At 36.3% G+C, this 22413-nt stretch overlaps 1 protein-coding gene across 1 annotated transcript in view; it reads left to right on the top strand.

The window, feature by feature from the left end:
• The window catches only part of DMD (dystrophin), a 2124682-nt gene that overhangs the window by 608223 nt on the left and 1494046 nt on the right, over nucleotides 1-22413 (top strand). Inside the window, exon 13 of the mRNA XM_060001925.1 lies at nucleotides 5234-5353. Coding sequence (XP_059857908.1) covers nucleotides 5234-5353 — 120 coding nt within the window. The remainder of the gene's footprint in view (nucleotides 1-5233; nucleotides 5354-22413) is intronic.

Raw genomic sequence — 22413 nt, 5'->3', positions numbered from 1 at the left:
TAGAAATGGTCTTTAGGGCCCCCCTCTTTGGTAGCTTAGGATTTAGAAGAAACATAAACATTTATTTTTAAAAAAAGGTTAAAAAAATGGGTTTGCTATAAAGACTAAGATAACTATGCAAGAATGTTTAAGTAAGTGGGTATCAAAATAAAAGCTCTTCTAGGAGAGCCTGTTGAGGAAGCCTATTTAAAATATTTAGCAAATTTATAACAAAAGTACATACTATAAATAGATCCTCATGGGGAAGTAGACAGTACTGTGACCAGTCAGGCTTAGTAAAGTGAATATTGGACTGAAAATAAAATGGCAAGTCATTTCCAGATCATTTCATTCAGGGAATAGATAGAATAAGGAATACAGAGCCTAGTCCAGTGCAGAGGTGATGGAAATAAGGACGTAAAAATGACCATAAGAGAAAAAGTAACGAGAATGATATACTGCCTACCCCCCCATCATTTCCTAAGAAATCATAAAGTTTTCTGATTTGCCTGGGATGCTTTTATTTGAAAATAAAATCAATTCACATCCAGATGTATTGCATTAGCTAATTGTTCATGAGTATCTAGGGATCTTTTGGTTCCTGAGCTGGATTTTCTAAGATAGTACTTTCCTAAGTGTTAGACTTATCCCATGTTTGTAGAAACTCTTCTGGTTTCTTAAGATTTTTGCACATTTTATATTCAATTCAAGTTTTGTTCTCATCAGTCTTTCCTTTTGTGTACATTTATTTGGCTAAGCTAAAAACTATAAATCACTTAAACTTAATAGTTTACTAAGCATATTTTAATTATATTAATTTAAAGTGATATGTGGGAGTAGATGGCCTTAGAATCCATGCATAACCCATGATCTGTGTTGTTTCTGGGGGGGTGTGTTTGTGTGTGTGTGTGTGTGTGTGTGTGTGTGTAGGACCTGCAAGTGTTGGTAATTTCCTGTTGGTTAATCACTGAAGTAGAAGTAGTAATAAACTATGCATATAGGCAACAACAGTCCTTTCCTGTTTCATGTTGTTGAGCATATACTCTGACCAAGGGAAGTATTGTATAACCTCCTATAGAACTTACTGGAGATCCAACCTTGTTTTTGTTTTCTGTTACTCTACCTTTCTATTAATTTTTGTTCTTCACCTCTAAGTGTCAAATCTAATAATTCCCTAGCCTTACATATTTCCATGCCTTTATTTTCCAAACAGTATTTCACATGTATGCTAAGAAAGGATAAAATAGCGTAAGTCTGAAGTAAATATTGAAGTGACTCTTCAGTGGTTGTCCTAAGCCAGATTTTGACGACCAACTTGTCATGGGTCAGAGCAAGAATTCGGTACCACTGAAACATTTGAAGGAAATAGAGAAAAGTCATATTTAAATCATAAGATGTGAATATGTACTAAGGGAACAACAAATTTGGTCAGATTCTTTAACTAGAGAATAATTTGTAAGAAATAGAATTATTTGTTATACAGAGGTATAACAAAATCTAAGTTGGTCAAATCTAAGCATTTTTAATGTTAAATTTCACTGTTGGCCTTTTTTCTTGTCATAAGGAAAAAAAGGATTGTTAGTTGACATTAGAAAACAAACATTGCTGACATTTGTATCTAATAATGGTATAGAAATTTAATTAGGAGCATGACAGATTTTCTTTAAATTTGATAAGTGTAACAAATGCATTACCCTAAGAAAAATACTGAAAAGAAATACATAATAAAATACCTAGTAGGTATCTCTGTGTAAATAATTTATATTCTTTTAATAAAGAAAAACAGACTTTAACAATCATATGTTACAGTATTTTAACCTGAAGACATTCTCTTCTGATAGGCAAAAATTTTAGTGTATTTCTCTGGGGATACATCTGTATTTGGAATAATTTGGCTCATATTTCAGTTTAATTAGCAAATCAACTGTAAACCTCCATTGTATAAATCCCGCTATGAGAAATTCAAATCCATAAGAAGTAAATATTTAATTAAAAATTAATTGTAAAATAGCTTTTAAAACTTTAATGTACTTTAAAAATTAGTTGCCTTGAGAATCCATGTTTTCTCAAAGAGGGAAGCAGGAGAGTGTACTCTATACCAATGATCAAGGCCCTTATTCATGGATACATAGGTTGACAGAAAGTTTTAACTTTTTAAACTAACCATTTTCTGGATGGCATTTTTGCTAATTCTAAGAATCAACTTCATTAAAAAAAATGAATTCTGGACGTTGGATATTTTATAGTCTTTTGTCTTTTGCAAATAATAAGGGGATTAGCTAATACCGTGATATTCATTAATATTTATTTTTGGAGCTGAGGTCTGGGAAAATAGGAACTGATTACAGTGTTACAATAGCTCTGTCTTGCAGCTATTGAGTATGCTTAGAAAGGTCAGTTTAAGCTTTTCTGTTTTAATCCCTGATTAGGAGTAGAAGAAATGATATAATTTGAAAAAGTCATAGAAGAGAAAAGGAGATACTGGAAATGACTTAAATCAAATAGAGTATATTGCTAATTTACTGCAGTGCTATGCATTCTTCGAGATTTTCATCTACTGTTGAGAACCTTTCCCATGTTCCTTTATTTACCTCTACTGAGTGTAAGTTCAGATGGTTCTCATGTTTGATTTTAAAGCTGTTAACTCACAACTAGCTTTAGTGGTACTTTGTGTTAGCACGTCAGCAAAAGCATAACATGTAAACCCTTGATCACTATGGCAAGAATATAATTTCTGATTATAGAACAAATAGATAAGCAAAACAAAATCGGAAATCTAAGTACTGGAGAAAATAACTAGTATATTTGATCACATATGCTTTAGAAAGATGCAACCTGAGTTTCAAAATAAGTACCTCATGGCTCAAACAATGATTTTCTGTTTCCTTTACTAAAAAATATGAAAACAATAAAAATGTAAAAAATGTGAATAGTATAGCATTATTTCCTAATTGTCTTTAATATATGTAATTAAATATACTCTCATACTTGAGTGATAGGAAAAAAAGAATTGGCCAAATTAAACCAATTTATGGTATATTGGACACCAGGATATTATTTTAATTATTATTTTTAAAATTCCTGCTGACATATTTGAAATGTTCCCAGTCCTAGCTTATATAACTCAGAAAGCACAGACTTAACATGACTTTCAAGGGCAACTCTGAATGTTAATGTTTCCATTTTGAGCCTCATGGCAGAAAGAGTTTTATTAACCAGTGTAAGCTCTGGAATGTCAAAGGTGTGATAGGCAGTATAGACTCCACACACAAAATAGGTGGGTGCATAGTCATTTTATTTTAAATTGCTTCACTTGAAAATGTACTGTGAAAGTCTGGAGAGAGGAAGTAAAAGTAAGTGATTTTATATAGTGCTCTAAAATGTTGAGACTTGAAAAATAAAAGTCCTAGGATAAAAATGCTCAAACATTTGAGTTTGTGATGTAGCTAATTCTAATAGGTTCCCTTACGCCCGCCATAGGGTTCGAATAACTAAGAGCTAGTCTGATAGGTGCCAGGCATCATTGTTTCATAAGTAGGGATTCCAGGTTTTCTAGAAAGTAACAGGCTTTGTCCCAAACCTGCTTCTTCATTCTTGTATTATATAATAACACGTTCTAAGAGGCAGACTAGATGACCAGGAATTTTGCATACTCCTTTAGGGATTTCCAGGTAATAATTAGTGTAGTGTGATAAGGTCCTGGAGGAACTGGATCTCCCAAGCAGGGTGTCTTGGATCTAGAGCAGCCTCCTCTGTTTAGTCCTCCTGTTTACTGTCTGTTTATTCCTCTGTTTATCCCTGTTTATCTTTACAAAAAATCTATACACTGTGATTTTTAAAAGATTGGAATACTGTTTCGGGTTATATGTGCTTGATAGTATAATTGTAATTACACTTAAAAAAAAGAATCTCACCCATTAGATTGTAATCTTTATGCAGTCAGGAAGGGTCAAACTCACCTGTGAATATTGCCCTCACCCCTCCACGTGGTGCTATTCATTTAACAAGAGTTTGTTTATCTTTAGTTGCTTGGAATATCTAGTGAGAAGGACAGGGGGCATCTCTGTTTCAGTGGATCTTATGTTCCAGTAAGTAAAGACAAACAACAAATGACTAAACTAATACATAAGAAAAATCTGAGTGTGAAAATGTTATGTTTAAAAAGTTATAGAAATAGTAACTAAGAAGCAAATTTAGATATAGCATCTTCATGAAAAGCCTCTCTGTGCAGGTGACACTTAAACTGAGTCCTGAATGATAAGAATGAGAGATTATTTAAACATACAGAGGAAGAGCAATTGGGGTAGAGCAAATAGCTTGACACAGTGTGGAAGAGAGAGAAGACAAGTATGACTGAAACATAGTGTCAGAGGGCAAGAATGGTATGCAGTTAGATTAGAGAGGCAGGAAGGTGCTAGATCATACAAGGATTTCAGGTTCAAGGATTTGGATTTTTCCTCTTAGTGTGATGGGGCTCCATTGGTTTTTATCCAAAGGAATGCCATCTGATTTATAGTTGAGCAGAGTAGAAGGAACCAACCAGCAAAGGAGCTAAAAAGCAGCTCTTAGTGAGGTAGGAGGATAATCAGGCAAGGGTGGTACATGAAGCTCAGGAAGAGAGAAGAGAGGATCAAGAATGAAGGAGTGGTTAATTAGGTTAGTAATCAAAATGTCAAGTAAGATGCTATCAAAAAATGGCTATTGGATTTGGGAACCTGGAGGTTGATGGCACACTTTACAAGAGATGTTTTAATGGGATAGTGGGTAAAGGGACAATAGTAGGGTAAGGAAATAGAAAGAGTAATGTAGAAAACAAAATATTTTTTAGTGAAGAGGGACACATAATGAGGCAGTAGCGGGAGGGGATTTTGGGGTCAAGAGTTTGTTTTGTTTTGGTTGATAATGGAGAACTGTAGAGAAGGAGGAATTGCAGATGCTTGAGGCGGCCAGGTATTTTAGGAGAAAAGTCCTTGAAAAAGTGAGAGGAAGTGGGGTAACGGGCAGCATATCTTAGTATGCCTTTCTCAACAGATGCTTTCTCTCTATATACTTTCACATTCAATTGACAAAAACGTGCAAATTTTGCTGAGCACCATAGCAAAAAATTTGCTTGAAATGATTCCAGTCTAATAAAAAACTGTATTACCCAAAGCATGGCAGAAATAAATCACACTCATTTGGGAAGAAATGTTTCTGGCATACAGAGCAGGAGACTATTATTTTAATTTCCTTTTTAAAAACACTTATCTTTCAGGTGCTTCAAGAAGACCTGGAACAGGAACAAGTCAGGGTGAATTCTCTCACGCACATGGTGGTGGTGGTTGATGAATCTAGTGGCGATCATGCAACTGCTGCTTTGGAAAAACAACTTAAGGTCAGAATATTTTCTTTAATACACTAAATATGTCATTCAAAATAATTAATTGCAATTCAGAAAATATTTAGAAAATTTAAAATGTAATTTGTATGTTACAAATATTTAGAATGCAATGTATTCATTTAAACTAATTCAAATTATGTCCCATTTGTGGGATGTTTGTGCATAATTCCTTTTCATTATATACTGTTTGCTCACACTAGCTTCCTGGTCTTTGGGGAAATACATAAATGCAGATCTGTTTTTTAATTATAGTTGAATAGCATGCATTAGATAACTCGTCAGAGGAATATTATTTATGCTCTCTTCAAACCTACAGTCTAAAAGAGGACAAAGGTAAGAAAACACAAAAAGGATCACATTCAGTCAAATAAGAAAAAGTTTAACACCTTCAGTATATTTTTTCCTGGAAGCCTTCAGCTGTAGTCTCGATGAGGACATAGCAGGATGCTTAAGTCATGGAAGTTTTGTTTTAGAAGATACTTAGCCTTTCAATCCCTCATTCAATCTGACTCATAGTAATTGTGTCCTTGGAAATATAACTAGTATATATTAATAAAGGATAATGTAGATATTTTCATATTTACTTCCTAACTGGAAATGATAAAGTTTTGTTATAAGTTTTTTTTTTTAATTTCAGCAAAGCATATATACATATACCAAAACATCAACATTAAGGGAAAATAACAACAGTTTATTGTTCTGAATGTGACACATACATTCACATATTTGCCCAACCACAGATTATATTTGAGGCATTCATCGTACCCACTACATGCTTGCCTTTCCTTTGTGATAGTTAGGAGCCAATAGTCTAACACGTCTGAGGATCCAGTCAACGTGGGTTTAAATAGCTTTATAAGCCCAAGGTTTTTCTAAACCTAGTTTCTCTTACCTAACCTATAGAAAAGCCTTATCTCTGTTTTTTTCTCTTTTTGTGTGAATTGTGTTTTTTTTTTATCCCAGTGAAATGTCGTTTCCTAAGGTTACTGTTTTAGACTGCCAATCTCCAACAATATTATCTCACTTTCCATCATTAAATGAAAAAGACGAAACTGTTGAACTGCTACAGTTGAGCACTTAATATATACTAGTGATTCATGTTAATTGCTTATGTTTCAATGAAATTGCAGGGATTGCAGATCTAAAAAGGTTTATGACGCCCAATATTATAATGTATCATTGCATATATGATCAGATTTGTTGTACACAGACACACACACACGACTGGCTAAAGGACTTACAGGCCACTGCTACACCCATTTTACGGAATTCCATAGTTCTGATACAATAGTGTTGTGACTATTTACAGATGGGTAAAAATCTAATATTCAGTGTTTCTTAGAAATGTTCAGAAAAGATAAAAGAAGGCTGGGAGGCAGAGTTTAGAAGGGTGACTGGTTAAAAAAAATTAAGGCAGAGACTTTTCTAAGTCATAGAGTATTTCCAGTTAAAATAACAACTGAAAAACAGTCACTTTGACAGCACAAGACCTAATACAACTAGCTTTAGAATATAATTATTTCCAAGGTGATGCCTGTGGGACTAGGCCACCTTGAAAAACGGTCTATAGCATTCACAGATGGTGACTGGGTTAGATCTTAGGTAGGATGAATTAAGAGTGGTGGCCCTAAGCTTTTCTATATTTATTATCCTATTTGCTTTCATTTTTTACCTTATTTTATGTCTTTATTTCTTTGACGCAGAAACATCTACTAAGATAGCTGCACATGTATTGGCTATTCCCAGTTCACACAAACTCAGTCCACATTTGTATATGATTGCCTCCCCCCTTAATTAGTGTTGACTGTAGCCTCCCAGCCTCCTCTTTTCCCCTCAACCCCCTTTCCTCTTTTGAACCCTCATTTCTGTTACTGTTACCTGACTTTTAGACAATCTAGATTAGTGTCTAAAAGAGCGGAGTTAAAGGACTTAAGTGGTGAGAAGGCCCCCGCTTTAGCCTTTCCTTCTTCCTATTCCATCAGTCCCAGAGGAATCCATGCTTGAGTTCTATGCCTTATTTAACTATTAGTTGGAATTGCCCTGGAATGCTGGGCTCTCATTTGACTTTGGAATTTTGATGATTCTTTCTTACGTTCTTTACAAGTAATATAATGTTGTCTTAACTAGTTTAATTTTTATAAAGAAAGAGAAGAGGTAGAGAAGTTGGTAGAAAAAGAGGAGGAGAGAAGAAATAATAAAGAATAAAAAGACAGATAAACACATTAGATGAGTCACTTAAACAGCAACCCAAATATCCTCTGCATGTGACAAGAATTCCATGTATGCTTCAGAGACTGAGCTATCATGTTTCATACTGGGCCCTGAGGAATTCTATTAGAAGTAATAGGAAGAATTTTAGGAAAGAGAAAAAGGTATATGGACTCAATACAAAAGGAGAAAAAAAAAAAACTGGCAGGAACCTGAGAGGAATGCTTTAGAGCTTTTGTTGAAGCAGGGTCTGGTCATCCATAGCTGATTCCTGAAGACCTGTTAGTGTTGAATGCTCACCCCACACCTTCTTTCTCCTCCATGGCCTCCCATGTCACCACAATGCCTTAATCCATTTCTCTCCAATTTGCTGAAGTACCAGAGCCTCAAAGCGGATACCCAGTTGTCTTTAGTAAAGAGGTACAGATAGGGGAAAACTAGGAAAGATAGTCTTTTGATTTAATTCAGTAACAGAGAGAGAGAGAGATGTTCTTACCATCTTGAGTTAGAACTCTAAAAATATTCCTCATGGGATATCTTTACATGTATTGACTTAGTTCTTTGAACTCTATTACAAGTTAGATTTTCTCTAACTTTAAAAGACTTCTAGGAGTCTTCTTTTTAAAAGGTTTGAAGAAAAAGAAAGGTCAGAACATATGCTTAGGAATTCTGAAAGATGGCATGAGTTATGAAGGATAATATTCTGAAAAGTGCAGTCTCTTGTAAATTAATTTGATTCTCTCAGAGGTTCAGCTTGTCCCTCAGCAATGTCACCACAGGTCAGAAACTTGTCCTTAACTTTAGAGGTTTCTATGATATCAGTACACAGAGAACCTGATTTGTAAGCAGTGATGCCAGTTAACTAATTTTGTTGAGAAATAGCTTGGCTAAAAAACTAAGTTGCATAATTTATGTGGAGTCTTCAGTCATGGAATATATTACCATGCCTCTTTCATTTTTTTCTATGAGTACTTGTAATGTTCTTACTATGTCATAGGGATTATGCTGGGTAGCAGAGGTAAAACAGTGAACAAAAAGAGAATTTGTTCTACCTTCCTGGGTCAGAAATGAGTAATTTGTGAGCATGCTGCCTTCCTTGGAACCTCAAAACAGTGGTAGCCATTTCTCAGGCTCCCTCTTTGAATTCAAGTGCTGATTCCTTGTCACCCGTGGTCACCATGGTAGGCATGGCAGTTGCTCTCTTGGTACTTGCAATCTAACAGAGGAAATAAGCACTAATGAGATATTTACAAAAATGAGCAAATATTTAAAATGAACGTAACCTATTTCTATGAAGGAAAGGAACAAGTTTTGTGACAACAAATTAGTCTGACTTAAGCTGAAGCTTGAAGGCATGAAATGATTTCCTAGTAAAGTAATGTTTAAACTATGATCTAAAGGACACATTGGAGGGAACTGTATGAAGTGTGTATATAAGGGGATTGGTGGAGGTACATGCAGTTTCCAGGAAGGGGAAACAGTGTATCAAGTGAGCATAGCACCCTCAAGGGACTGAAAAAGGGCCAGTTTAGCTACAGATTGAGGTTCAGAAGAGTGGTGCTAGCGGTGGCTTGGTGGGTAGCTAGAATTAGTGTGTGATACTAAACTTTACCGTAATTCTTCATTCAACAAACATGTATTGAGTAGCAGCTGTGTGCCAGGATGGCGGCTGGGACTTCCATGGTGGGGATGGGTGGGGGCAACAGTCATGGCACCTGCCCTCCTGGACCTGCACTAATTAAATGCAATTAAGTGTAAATTTCTGGCCATGATGAATTCAGTGTGATAGATATATGTATTACTAGATGACTCACCTTTCTCTAGAAGGTAAGGAAAGGCCTACCTAAGTGCCCTTAAGTGAGATCTGAAGATTTAGTAGAAATAAATTAGGCAACAATAAAGAACAGGAAAGTGTTCCAGATAGAAGGACCATATTTATTCATTCATTTGACAAATATGTATTGAGTGCCTACTAGGTGCCAGCCAAAAGTCTAAGCTTTGAGGTTAAGTATGGACAAAACGTAAATTGTTCCTCTATGAAGCTTACATTTGAAGCAAGCATCTGAATAAATAAGCAAGCTTTATAGTATGAAAAAGGTGCTAAGAACTATAAGGAAAACATAGAGTGGAGAAGGAAGCAGTTTTACATGAAGCCGTCAAGGGAAAACTATGTTGAGAAGGGGGCATTTGAGCAAAAACTAAAACAAGATAAGGGAGGTGTTTTGGAGACACACAGGTCCTATTGGCCTTTCGCATTGGAAACTGAAAAAGACTATAGAACATAAAGAAAGCCTGTTGTTCTAGGGAGATAGCTGTTTCTAGTAAAAAAAAAAAAAAAAAAAAAAAAAAGAACCTGGTTAGGCCCATAGCTCTTACAGAAGATGCTCTAATTAAAACATTTTCCAAATAAAAGGTAGAGCTATTAAAATCCCATTTTTAGATGTGTTCTTCTATATAAGTTAACATTTGAGAGTCCAACTAGATGTATTAAAGGTGTCTAAGGCCACAGACCCGTGAGAGTTTCTGGCATAGAAAAAGTGTTTGGATTATTTTGTTGAATGATGTTACTCTTAACGTTACTGTCTAAAATTTTGGAGAATTAAAGGTATATCAAAAGAATGGATACATACAAGCATCCTCTTTTGAAGAAGAGTAACCTGGAAAATACACTTTTAGAGTAGATTATTAAACATAAGGCTGTGCACACATGTATAGTTTCTTACTCATCTGATGAAGTTAATAAACTTTATTGAATAAAGGAATAATCTTCAAAGACTAGAAAGGTCTCTTAAGAGCTAAGATACATTCACTAAAATCAAGACATGAAAACCAACTGGATATCAAATGACATTAAACAATTTGTGCAAATATTATGTGGCATTATCAAGATAAATTCTTTGGTGGCTATATTAAGTTGGTTGACCTAGTGGAATGGAATAAATATAAAATGTTTTGATTTCCCTGACGTGTTGTGCAAAGCCTCTCGTGGGATGTCTGTGGATAAGGTGAGCCTTCTTATTGGACTGAAAATGATTGGACTCCTTTATTCAACTTTCAGAGTCAGAAAGTTTGGGGACAGGAAGCCATTTGAGGATATAGTTGGGTCACTGTGTAAATTTCACCACCATGTTAGTGGTTAATGGATGAGTTCCTCTCCCAAATGACTTTAGAAATTCCATAGCAATGTCCTATGAAGTTAGAGTGTCACATACAAGTGTCATATACTTTTCTTTCATGTTTTAAATCAGAAAAGGCATATTTACTGTTTGAAATTTTACTGCTTAAAAAAAGCAGTATGGAGTCCCGCAGCCAATGAGCCGGGAGCGCAGCTGCCCACTGGCACTGTGCCCGCCGCAGCTGAACCCGGACCCTGCAGGAGCTTAATAGAGAGCAGGGATCCTGAGCCCTGGCCAGAGTGAGCGTGTGCGGCTGCCGCCAAGTCTGCACCTGGAGCACATGGAGAAATGGATGGAAGATAAGAGCAAAGAGAGACTTAGGCTTAAAAGCAGGTTGCTTGCTGCTTGAGGGCCAAATGCAAGTTTGAACTTTGTTCTAGGAAGACACAAGGGACTCCTTCCTAAGCCTGTAAATAAGCCCTGCCCTTGGTGCCTAAGGAAGGGATTAGTGAAAGTCAGTCTGAGAGTCAACTAACTGCTGAACAGTCGTCAACAGGAAGACACTGAAACTCATCAAAAAAGATACCCCACATCCAAAGACCAAGGAGAAGCCACAATGAGACGGTAGGAGGGGCGCAATCACAATAAAATCCTATAACTGCTGGGTGGGTGACTCGCAAACTGGAGAACACTTATACCACAGAAGTCCACCCACTGGAGTGAAGGTTCTGAGTGCCACGTCAGGCTTCCCAACCTGGGGGTCTGGCAACGGGAGGAGGAATTCCTAGAGAATCAGACTTTGAAGGCTAGCGGGATTTGATTGCAGGACATTGACAGGACTGGGGGAAACAGAGATGCCACTCTTGGAGGGCACACAAAAAGTAGTGTTGCGCATCGGGACCCAGGGGAAGGAGCAGTGACCCTACAGGAGGCTGGTCCAGACCTACCTGCTAGTGTTGGACCGTCTCCTGCAGAGGCGGGGGGTGGCTTTGTCTCACGTGAGGACAAGGTCACTGGCAGCAGAAGTTCTGGGAAGTACTCCTTGGCGTGAGCCCTCCCAGATTCTTCCATTAGCCCCACCAAAGAGCCCAGGTAGGTTCCAGTGTTGGGTTGCCTCAGGCCAAAAAACCAACAGAGAGGGAACCCAGCCCCACCCATCAGCAGACAAGTGGATTAAAGTTTTACTGAGCTCTGCCAACTAGATCAACAGCCAGCTGTACCCACCACCAGTCCCTCCCATCAAAAAACTTGCTCAAGCCTCTTAGATAGCCTCATCCACCAGAGGGCAGACAGTAGAAGCAAGAAGAACTACAATTCTGCAGCCTGTGAACAAAAACTACATTCACAGAAAGGATAGACAAGATGAAAAGGCAGAGGGCTATGTACCAGATAAAGGAACAAGATAAAACCCCAGAAAAACAACTAAATGAAGTGGAGATAGGCAACCTTCCAGAAAAAGAACTCAGAATAATGATAGTGAAGATGATCCAGGACCTCGTAGAAAGAATGGAGGCAAAGATTGAGAAGATGCGAGAAATGTTTAACAAAGACCTAGAAGAATTAAAGAACAAACAAACAGAGATGAACAATACAATAACTGAAATGAAAACTACACTAGAAAGAATCAGTAGCAGAGTAACTGAGGCAGAAGAATGGATAAATGACCTGGAAGACAGAATGGTGGAATTCACTGCTGCAGAACAGAATAAAGAAAAAAGAATGAAGAGAAATGAAGACAGCCTAAGAGACCTCTGAGACAACATTAAACACAACAACATTCTCATTGTAGGGGTTCCAGAAGGAGAAGAGAGAGAAAGGACCCGAGAATATATTTGAAGAAATTATAGTTGAAAACTTTCCTAATATGGGAAAGGAAATAGCTACCCATAATCCAGGAAGTGCAGAGAGTCCCATACAGGATGAACCCAAGGAGAAACATGGCAAGACACATAGTAATCAAAATGGAAAAAATTAAAGACAAAATTATTGAAAGCAGCAAGGGAAAAATGACAAATAGCATACAAGGGAACTCCCATAGGTTAACAGCTGAGCTCTCAGCAGAAACTCTACAAGCCAGAAGGGAGTGGCAGGACATATTCAAAGTGATGAAAGGGAAGAACCTACAACCAAGAATACTCTACCCAGCAAGGACCTCATTCAGGTTCCACGGAGAAATCAAAAGCTTTATGGACAAGCAAAAGCTAAGAGAATTCAGCACCACCAAACCAGCTCTACAACAAATGCTAAAGGAACTTCTCTAAGTGGAAAACACAAGAAGAGAAGAGGACCTACAAAAACAAACCCATAATAATTAAGAAAATGGTAATAGGAACACACATATCGATAATTACCTTAAACATGAATGGATTAAATGCTCCAGCCAAAAGACACAGGCTCGCTGAATGGATACAAAAACAAGACCCATATATATGCTGTCTACAAGAGACCCACTTCAGACCTAGGGACACATACAGACTGAAAGTGAAGGGATGGAAAAAGATATTCCGTGCAAATGGAAATCAAAAGAAAGCTGCAGTAGCAATACTCATATCAGATAAAATAGACTTTGAAATAAAGAATGTTACAAGAGACAAGGAAGGACACTACGTAATGATCAAGGGATCAATCCAAGACGAAGATATAACAATTATATATGCACCCAACATAGGAGCACCTCAATACATAAGGCAACTGCTAACAGCTATGAAAGAGAAAATCGACAGTAATACAATAATAGTAGGGGACTTTAACACCTAACTTACACCAATGGTAGATCATCCAAACAGAAAATTAATAAGGAAACACAAGCGTTAAATGACACAATAGACCAGATAGATTTAATTGATATTTATAGGACATTCCATCCAAAAACAGCAGATTACACTTTCTTCTCAAGTGTGCATGGAACATTCTCCAGGATAGATCACTTCTTGGATCACAAATCAAGCCTCAGTAAATTTAAGAAAATTAAAATGATATCAGACATCTTTTCTGACTACAACACTATGAGATTAGAAATCAGTTACAGGGAAAAACACGTAAAAACCACAAACACATGGAATCTAAACAATACATTACTAAATAACCAAGAGATCACTGAAGAAATCAAGGTGGAAATCAAAAATTACCTACAGACAAATGACAAGGAAAACATGACGATCCAAAACCTATGGGATGCAACAAAAGCAGTTCTAAGAGGGAAGTTTATAGCAATACAAGACTATCTCAAGAAACAAGAAAAATCTCAAATCAGCAGTCTAACCTTACACCTAAAGGAACTAGAGAAGGAAGAACAAACAAAACCCAAAGTTAGTAGAAGGAAAGAAATCATAAAGACCAGAACAGAAATAAATGAAATAGAAACAAGGAAAATAATAGCAAAGATCAGTAAAACTAAAAGCTGGTTCTTTGAGAAGATAAACAAAATTGATAAACCATTAGCCAGACTCATCAAGAAAAAGAGGGAGAAGGCTCAAATCAGTAGAATTAGAAAGGAAAAAGGAGAAGTAACAACTGCACTGCAGAAATACAAAAGATCATGAGAGATTACTACATTCAACTGTATGTCAATATAATGGATAACCTGGAAGAAATGGACAAATTCTTAGAAAAGCACAACCTTCTGATACTGAACCAGGAAGAAATAGAAAATATAAACAGACCAATCCAAGCACTGAAATTGAGACTGATTAAAAATCTTCCAACAAACAAAAGCCCAGGACCAGATGGCTTCACAGGCGAATTCTGTCAAACACTTAGAGAAGAGCTAACCTCTATCCTTCTCAAACTCTTCCAAAATATACCAGAGGGAGGAACACTCCCAAACTCATTCTACGAAGTCACCATCACCCTGATACCAAAAGCAGACAATGATGTCACAAAGAAAGAAAACTATAGACCAATATCACTGACGAGCATAGATGCAAAAATCCTCAACAAAATACTGTAAAGCAGAATCCAACAGCACATTAAAAGGATCACACACCATGATCAAGTGGGACTTATCCCAGGGATGCAAGGATTCTTCAATATACACAAGTCAATCAAGGTGATACACCATATTAACAAATTGAAGAAGAAACACCATATGATCATCTCAATAGATGGAAAAAACTTGTTGACAAAATTCAACACCCATTTATGATAAAAACTCTCCAGAAAGTGGGCACAGAGGGAACCTAACTCAACATAATAAAGGCCATATACAGCAACCCACAGCAAACGTCATTCTCAATGGTGAAAAACTGAAAGCATTTCCTCTAAGATCAGGAACAAGAGAAGGATGTCCACTCTCACCACTATTATTCAATATAGTTTTGGAAGTTTTAGCCACGACAGTCAGAGAAGAAAAATAAATAAAAGTAATACAAATTGGAAAAGAAGAAGTAAAGCTGTTACTGTTTGCAGATGACATGATACTATACATAGAGAATCCTAAAGATGCCACCAGAAAACTACTAGAGCTAATCAGTGAATCTGGTAAAGTTGCAGGATACAAAATTAATGCACAGAAATCTCTTGCATTCCTGTACACTAATGATGAAAAATCTGAAAGAGAAATTAAGGAAACACTCCCATTTACCATTGCAACAAAAAGAATAAAATGCCTAGGAATAAACCTACCTAGGGAGACAAGAGATCTGTATGCAGAAACCTTTAAGACACTGATGAAGGAAATTAAATATGATACAAACAGATGGAGAGATATACCATGTTCTTGGATTGGAAGAATCAATATTGTGAAAATGACTATCCTACCCAAAGCAATCTACAGATTCAGTGCAATCCCTATCAAATTACCAAAGGCATTTTTTACAGAACTAGATCAAAAAATCTTAAAATTTGTATGGAGACACAAAAGACCCCGAATAGCCAAAGCAGTCTTTAGGGAAAAAAACGGAGCTGGAGGAATCAGACTCAGTGACTGCAGACTATACTACAAAGCTACTGTAATCACATGCAAGAGGGAAGAGATATGGGAACATATGTATATGTGTAACTGATTCACTTTGTTATAAAGCAGAAACTAGCACACCATTGTAAAGCAATTATACCCCAATAAAGATGTTAAAAAAAAAAAAAGACAATGTGGTACTGGCACAAAAACGGAAATATAGATCAATGGAACAGGATAGAAAACCCAGAGATAAACCCATGCATCTATGGTCAACTTATCTGTGATAAAGGAGGCATATACAATGGAGAAAAGACAGTCTCTTCGATAAGTGGTCCTGGGAAAACTGGACAGCTACATATAAAAGAATGAAATTAGAACAGTCCCTAACACCATGCACAAAAATAGACTCAAAATGGATTAGAGACCTAAATGTAAAACTGGACACTAGAATACTCTTAGAGGAAAACTTAGGAAGAACACTCTTTGACATAAATCACAGCAACATCTTTTTTGACCAACCTCCTAGAGTAATGGAAATAAAAACAAAAATAAACAAATGGGACCTAATGAAACGTAAAAGCTCTTGCACAGCAAAGGAAACCATAAACAAGATGAAAAGACAACCCTCAGAATGGGAGAAAATATTTGCAGACGAATCAGTGGACAAATGATTAACCTCTAAAATATATAAACAGCTCATGCAGCTCAATATTAAAAAAAACAAAAAACTCAATCCAAAATTGAGCAGAAGACCTAAATGGACATTTCTCCAAGGAAGACATACAGCTGGCCAAGAAGCATATCAAAAGCTGCTCATCATCACTAATTATTAGAGAAATGCAAATCAAAACTACAATGAGGTATCACCTCACACCAGTTAGAATGGGCATCATCAGAAAACCTACAAAGAACAACTGCTGGAGAGGGTGTGGATAAAAGGGAACCCTCTTGCACTGTTGGTGGGAATGTAAATTGATGCAGCCACTATGGAGAACAGTATGGAGTTTCCTTAAAAAACTAAAAATAGAACTACCATATGACCCAGCAGTCCCACTACTGGGCATATACCCAGATAATACCATAATTCAAAAAGACACATGCACCCCGATATTCATTGCAGCGCTATTTAGAATAGCCAGGTCGTGGAAGCAACTGAAATGCCCATCGGCAGGCGAGTGGATAAAGAAGATGTGGTACATATATACAATACTCAGCCATAAAAAGGAACAAAATTGAGTCATTTATAGAGATGTGGATGAATCTATAGACTGTCACAGAGAGTGAAGTAAGTCAGAAGGAGAAAAACAAATATCGTATATTAACGAATATATGTGGAACCTAGAAAAATGGTACAGATGAACTGGTTTGCAGGGCAGAAATTGAGACACAGATGTAGAGAACAGACGTATGGACACTGGGGGGGAAAGTGGAGGGGTGGTGGTGGTGGTGGTGTGATGAATTGGGAGATTGGGATTGACATGTATATACTGATGTGTATAAAATTGATGACTAATAAGAACCTGCTGTATAAAAATAAAATAAAATAAAAATTTTAAAAAAGCAGTATCTTTAAGTTAATTTTTTGATAAGAAGGATCTGAATTCCCATCCATACATGTGAACATAAACCTATATATAAATGTAAGTATATACGCATTTATACAAATGTATGTATATGTACATATATACATTTACATTTTCTCCATACATATGGATGTATGTGTGTATATATATACACATATATATATGTATGTGTGTGTATATATATATATATATATATATATATATATATATATATATAGGGGGAGAGAGAGAAAGAGAGAGAGAGAGAAATAGAGAGAGAGACACCAACCGGTGTTACTTGGACACAAATTTAAGATTAAATCAAAGCAAGATAATATTCTTAGTAAATTAGTGCAATCTTGGATGTGGCACAATGTCCAGATTATAAGGACTAATAATTATGTTCTGTGATAGTTTGAATACACTTTTAGTATCTTAGCTGAATTTTTCAGGGATAGTGACATCCTGTAAAGAATGTTTGTAGAACCAGGTGTTACTTAATTTTAAGAAAAACCTAAGTATCGATAAGGGACATGTGAGCAGTTTTGTCTTGTTGAAAAAGGAAGACATTTTCTCTGTTTTACTTCAGAAGGTTGTACTATCCAAAACAGACACAAGTTTATAAGCCTGTATGTCTTCTGCCCATACCTCTTTCTTGAGCGCAATTTCTTCTCTCCCATTTTCTGCTGGATATATACCCCTTAAATTTCAAAATGCACCTCAAACACAGCAAGGTGAAACTTAACTCACTGTGTCCTACTTCCCTCTAAACTTGCTTCTTTTAATGACTCCCCCATTTTTGTTATTGCACCGCCATTCACCTTGACGCCTGTACCAGAAACCTGGAGGCATTCCAGACACATCCCTTTCCTATCTCTTGTGAGCCCTCTAATGTAATCACTCACAACATTGCTTACCTGTCTCTCATATTCAGTGTTTCATCCTTGTTCTTGTTACTATTTTCCAAAATAAAGCCCATATCTTCAACCCCTGGAAATCCTTGCATACATTCTTTTCTTGCTTCAATCCAATCTCCACATTGAAGTCAGTGCGAAATTTCAAGAGCCTATATAATAGAGTTTCTCCTCTGCTAAAATCCTAAGTAACTTTCTGTCTTCTAGAGAGTCTCATCACTTAGGCCTACAATTAATAAGTGACCCCCGCTACCTGTTTCTCAATACTTATCTCCTATTACACCCCTCATATCCCTCAACCTACATTCTCTTCCTACAAGCTATTTCTGGTACTCTGTCACTGTCTTTATACATGCTATTCCTGTCACTCAGAATACTCATCTTCATCATGTCTGCTTGGAAAAGTCCTATTTCATGTAGCAAACTCAGTTCAAATTTTCATCTGTGAAGCTGGTCTTTCTGTATAGTGATGACCACTCCCTTTTTCGTGCCATCTCTGCACCATGATTATGCCTCTGTTGTTTGGAAGGAAAATAGTCTACTAAAAAGTGATTGTTCAGAAAGGCTATATAATGTCACCTCATCTATCATGGCTTGCAAATGGGATATGGAACCTAAAGTGTTTGTGGTACATACCTTTGGGATAATTAGGGTAGAATAAAAAGGCTGTGAAATGTTAAATCCTATAGAATTAAGAAATAAGGGTTATTTATGAAGAAGAATACGGATGAAAATATTTTTGATGTCTCTCTAGTTTCTAATTTTATATTTGGTGAATAAAAAGCATGTTTAAAATAAAAATAACTTTAAATATGGTAGAAATAATTTCACTAAGCCAAGTGTCAACAACCGTTGCCCATGAAGCAGTAATTATAATTATTAGCACTTTTGTACGCTCATTGTTTTCCAAGAGTTGTATATAGTTTGTATGTAAAGCTATATCTATTTCACAAGTGAAAAAGGCTACGCATAATGAAGCTAAATCCAAGTTCATATAGTTTGCGAGTTGCAGAGCTGGGACTGGTACCCAGATCTGTGTGATACTTCAACCTGGGCTTTGTCCTAATTTCTCAGTTTCATAAGAGAAAATTACTATTTGACCTTGAGAATATTATTACAGGGGGAATATATATGCAAGGATGTTAGAATGATAATATTCTTTATGAATATTAAGTGTTAATTCTCATATGATCTAAAGAGAATTCTGGCCCTGTTGGTCTCTGAAAAAAATTCTAAACTTTATACTATGGCACAGTTCTTTTAATTGGAGTACTCTGAAAAGTACACAAATCATAATTATAACTTGAAGATGTCGCATACCCAATTGTTCCACACCCAGATAAAAAGGTATTATGTTAACAACAATCAAAAAGCCCATCAAGCCCTATCATAGTCATAAACTGGTCCCACCTTCTCAAAGGTTACCTCTAACCTGATTTATAATACCTCAGATTAATTTTGCTGTATTTTTAACTTGATGTAAATGGAATTGCATTTTATATATATATATATGTAACTGACGTTTTTTACTCAACATTGTTTGTGAGATTCATCCATGTTGCGTATAGCATTAGTTCATTAGTTTTCTTTTTTAATGACTATACCACAGTTTAATTATGCAATCTACTGTTAAGAAAATGTGGATTGTTTCCAGTTGGGGACCATTACAAATAATTCTTCTTTGAAAATAATTGTACATATCTTTCAGTGAATATTTGTGGGCTTTTATATTGGATATACAGCCAGGATTGGAATCGCTGGATCATTGAGTATATGTATCTTTAGCTTTATAGGTATTACCAAAGAGTTTTCCAAAGTTGATGTATAAATTTATACTCTCATCAGTAGTGAATAAAGGTACAAATTGCTCTGCATCTTCTTCAGTACTTCAAATTGTCAGATTTTTAACTTGAGCCTTTCTGGTGGCTGTATAATGACATTTTTCGTTTTAACTTGCATGTACTGATGACTAATGAGGTGGAACACTTTCACTTGTTTACTGGTTATTTGAAAGATCTCTTTTTGGAAATGCCTATTTTTCTATTGAATTGTCTATATTTCTCTTAGTGATTTGCTGTAGTTATTTCAAAATATATATTCTGGATTTTAGTCCTTTGTTGGTTACCTATATTACACATTTCCTTTCTTTTTTTTAAAATCTAAGTAACTTGCCTTTTTACTCCTTAATGAATTACTACTTTAATAAACAGAAGTTTTAAATTCATTATACCCCACTTCAATATTTTCTGTTATGGTTAGCGTATTTTTATTCTGAGTTTAAAAGTAACATTTCCTACTCTATGACCTAGAAGATATTCTCCTGGGTTGCCATATAGTTACTTTATTGTTTGACCTTTCATATTACATTCCATCTCGTATTTATGGTGTGAGAAAGGGATGAATGTCCATTTTTCCTATTTAGATTCAATTGAAGTAGCATGATTTATTGCAAACAATGTTCTGCACTGTCACCTTTAGTCAAATGCCTATACATGCGTGGCTCACGTTATGGATTCTAATAAGTTCTTTTTTTTTAAAAGTCATTCAGCTTTCTTTTTTATATGTATATTTTATTTATTCATTCATTCATTTATTTTTGGCAGTGTTGGGTCTTAGTTGTGGCATGCAGGATCTTTCATTGTGGCACAGGCTGTTTGTTGCGGGGTGCGGGCTTCTCTCTAGTTGTGGTGTGTGGGTTTTCTGTCTCTAGCTGTGGCGCATGGGCTTAGTTGTCCTGCAGCATGTGGGATCTTAGTTCCCCAACCAGGGACTGAACCTGTGTCCCCTGCATTGGAAGGCAGATTCTTTACCACTGGACCACCAGGGAAGTCCCTCTAATAAGTTCTGTTTGTACATTTGCCTATACTTATGTCAATGCCACATTGTCTTAATTGCTATAGATTTATAATGATTTTAATATCAGGTAGTATTGTAAAATAAAAATTTTACCAGATGGTAAAACAGGCAAGAAAAAACTTATTCAAGACTATTGCAGTTATGGATCAAGACTGTTGCAAAAGGGGAGAGAGAATGAACTCAGTTCCACTGAACAAAAGGTGGGAGAATTTGGGCTTCTCTGGTGGCGCAGTGGTTGCGAGTCCACCTGCCGATGCAGGGGACACGGGTTCATGCCCCGGTCCGGGAAGATCCCACATGCCGTGGAGCGGCTGGGCCCGTGAGCCATGGCCGTTGAGCCTGCACGTCCGGTGCGTGTGCTCCGCAACAGGAGAGGCCACAGCAGTGAGAAGCCCACATACCGCAAAAAAAAAAAAAAAAAAAAAAAAAAAGGTGGGAGAATTTGTAAGTGCTGGGATGAGCTAGCATAAAAAGGTTGGAGGACATTAAGAGGTTGGATGGTCAATGTGATTATGCTATTTGTGTTTGCTAATTGTCCCTTATCAAAGTTAGGCTCCTATGCTCCCACAGAATCTGGAAGACAGGCCCTATCTTTCTTGATAATTACATTTCAAAGGGGTGGCTAATAGGTCCTTGAGAAAGATATTCTTGGGTTGTAGACTATTTACGTCTCAAAGGGGCAGATTAAAAAATTTACATCCTCTTTCCAAAGTAAGTGCTCTAAGCAAAGAGAGGTTGGGGCCTATAGTCTAAAGTTTAGGGAAGCTAAGGGGAACACTAAGTCTGTCTTGGCCCGTGTAAGCCTTTTGTATTTATTTTCTCCTTTTTAAAGGTTTTGTTGCTATTTTTATTCATTTGCTTTCCAAATAAATTTTAGAATCAGCTTGTCACCACCCCCTCAAAAAAAACAAAAAACAAACAAGAAAAAAGAAAAAACACAACTGCTTTGGTTTTAATTGGATTTCACTGAATATATAGATCGATTTGTAGTAAATTAATATATTTATTATATAAAGTATTTCAGTTCATGAATATGAAATAGTCTTCCATTTATCTACGTCTTTAATTTCTCTAAATAATGTTTTTGTGGTTTTCACGATAGTGAGCCTTAGACTTTGTATGCGATTTATTACTAGGTTTTTGATAGTTTTGCTCTTGTTGTAAATGGTATCTTTTAAAGTTTTGCAGTTTTTATTTTTTGTTGCTGATATTGAGAAGTACACCTTGATTTTTATTCCTTGGCCTTATATCCAGAGATCATGCTTACTTTGCTTATTAACTTGAGTAGTTTATCTGTAGTATCACTCAGATGTACATATCCAGGTGGTTTGTGATTAATGTCAGTTTTATTTCTCCCTTTCCAATCATTCATTTGATTATATTTTCTTTTATTTTTGTGCTGCATACTCTAGTACAGTGAGATTATTGTTGATATCTGTTTCTCATTTTAGCTCTCGGAGGTGCGGCTTTTAGTAAATCACCTGTAAAGTATGATATTTCC

Source organism: Delphinus delphis, chromosome X, assembly GCF_949987515.2.
Source record: "Delphinus delphis chromosome X, mDelDel1.2, whole genome shotgun sequence".
In the NCBI taxonomy this organism is placed as follows: Eukaryota; Metazoa; Chordata; class Mammalia; order Artiodactyla; family Delphinidae; genus Delphinus; species Delphinus delphis.
The sequence above is the reverse complement of the archived record's forward strand: the minus strand, read 5'-3'. Positions and strand labels throughout refer to the sequence as shown.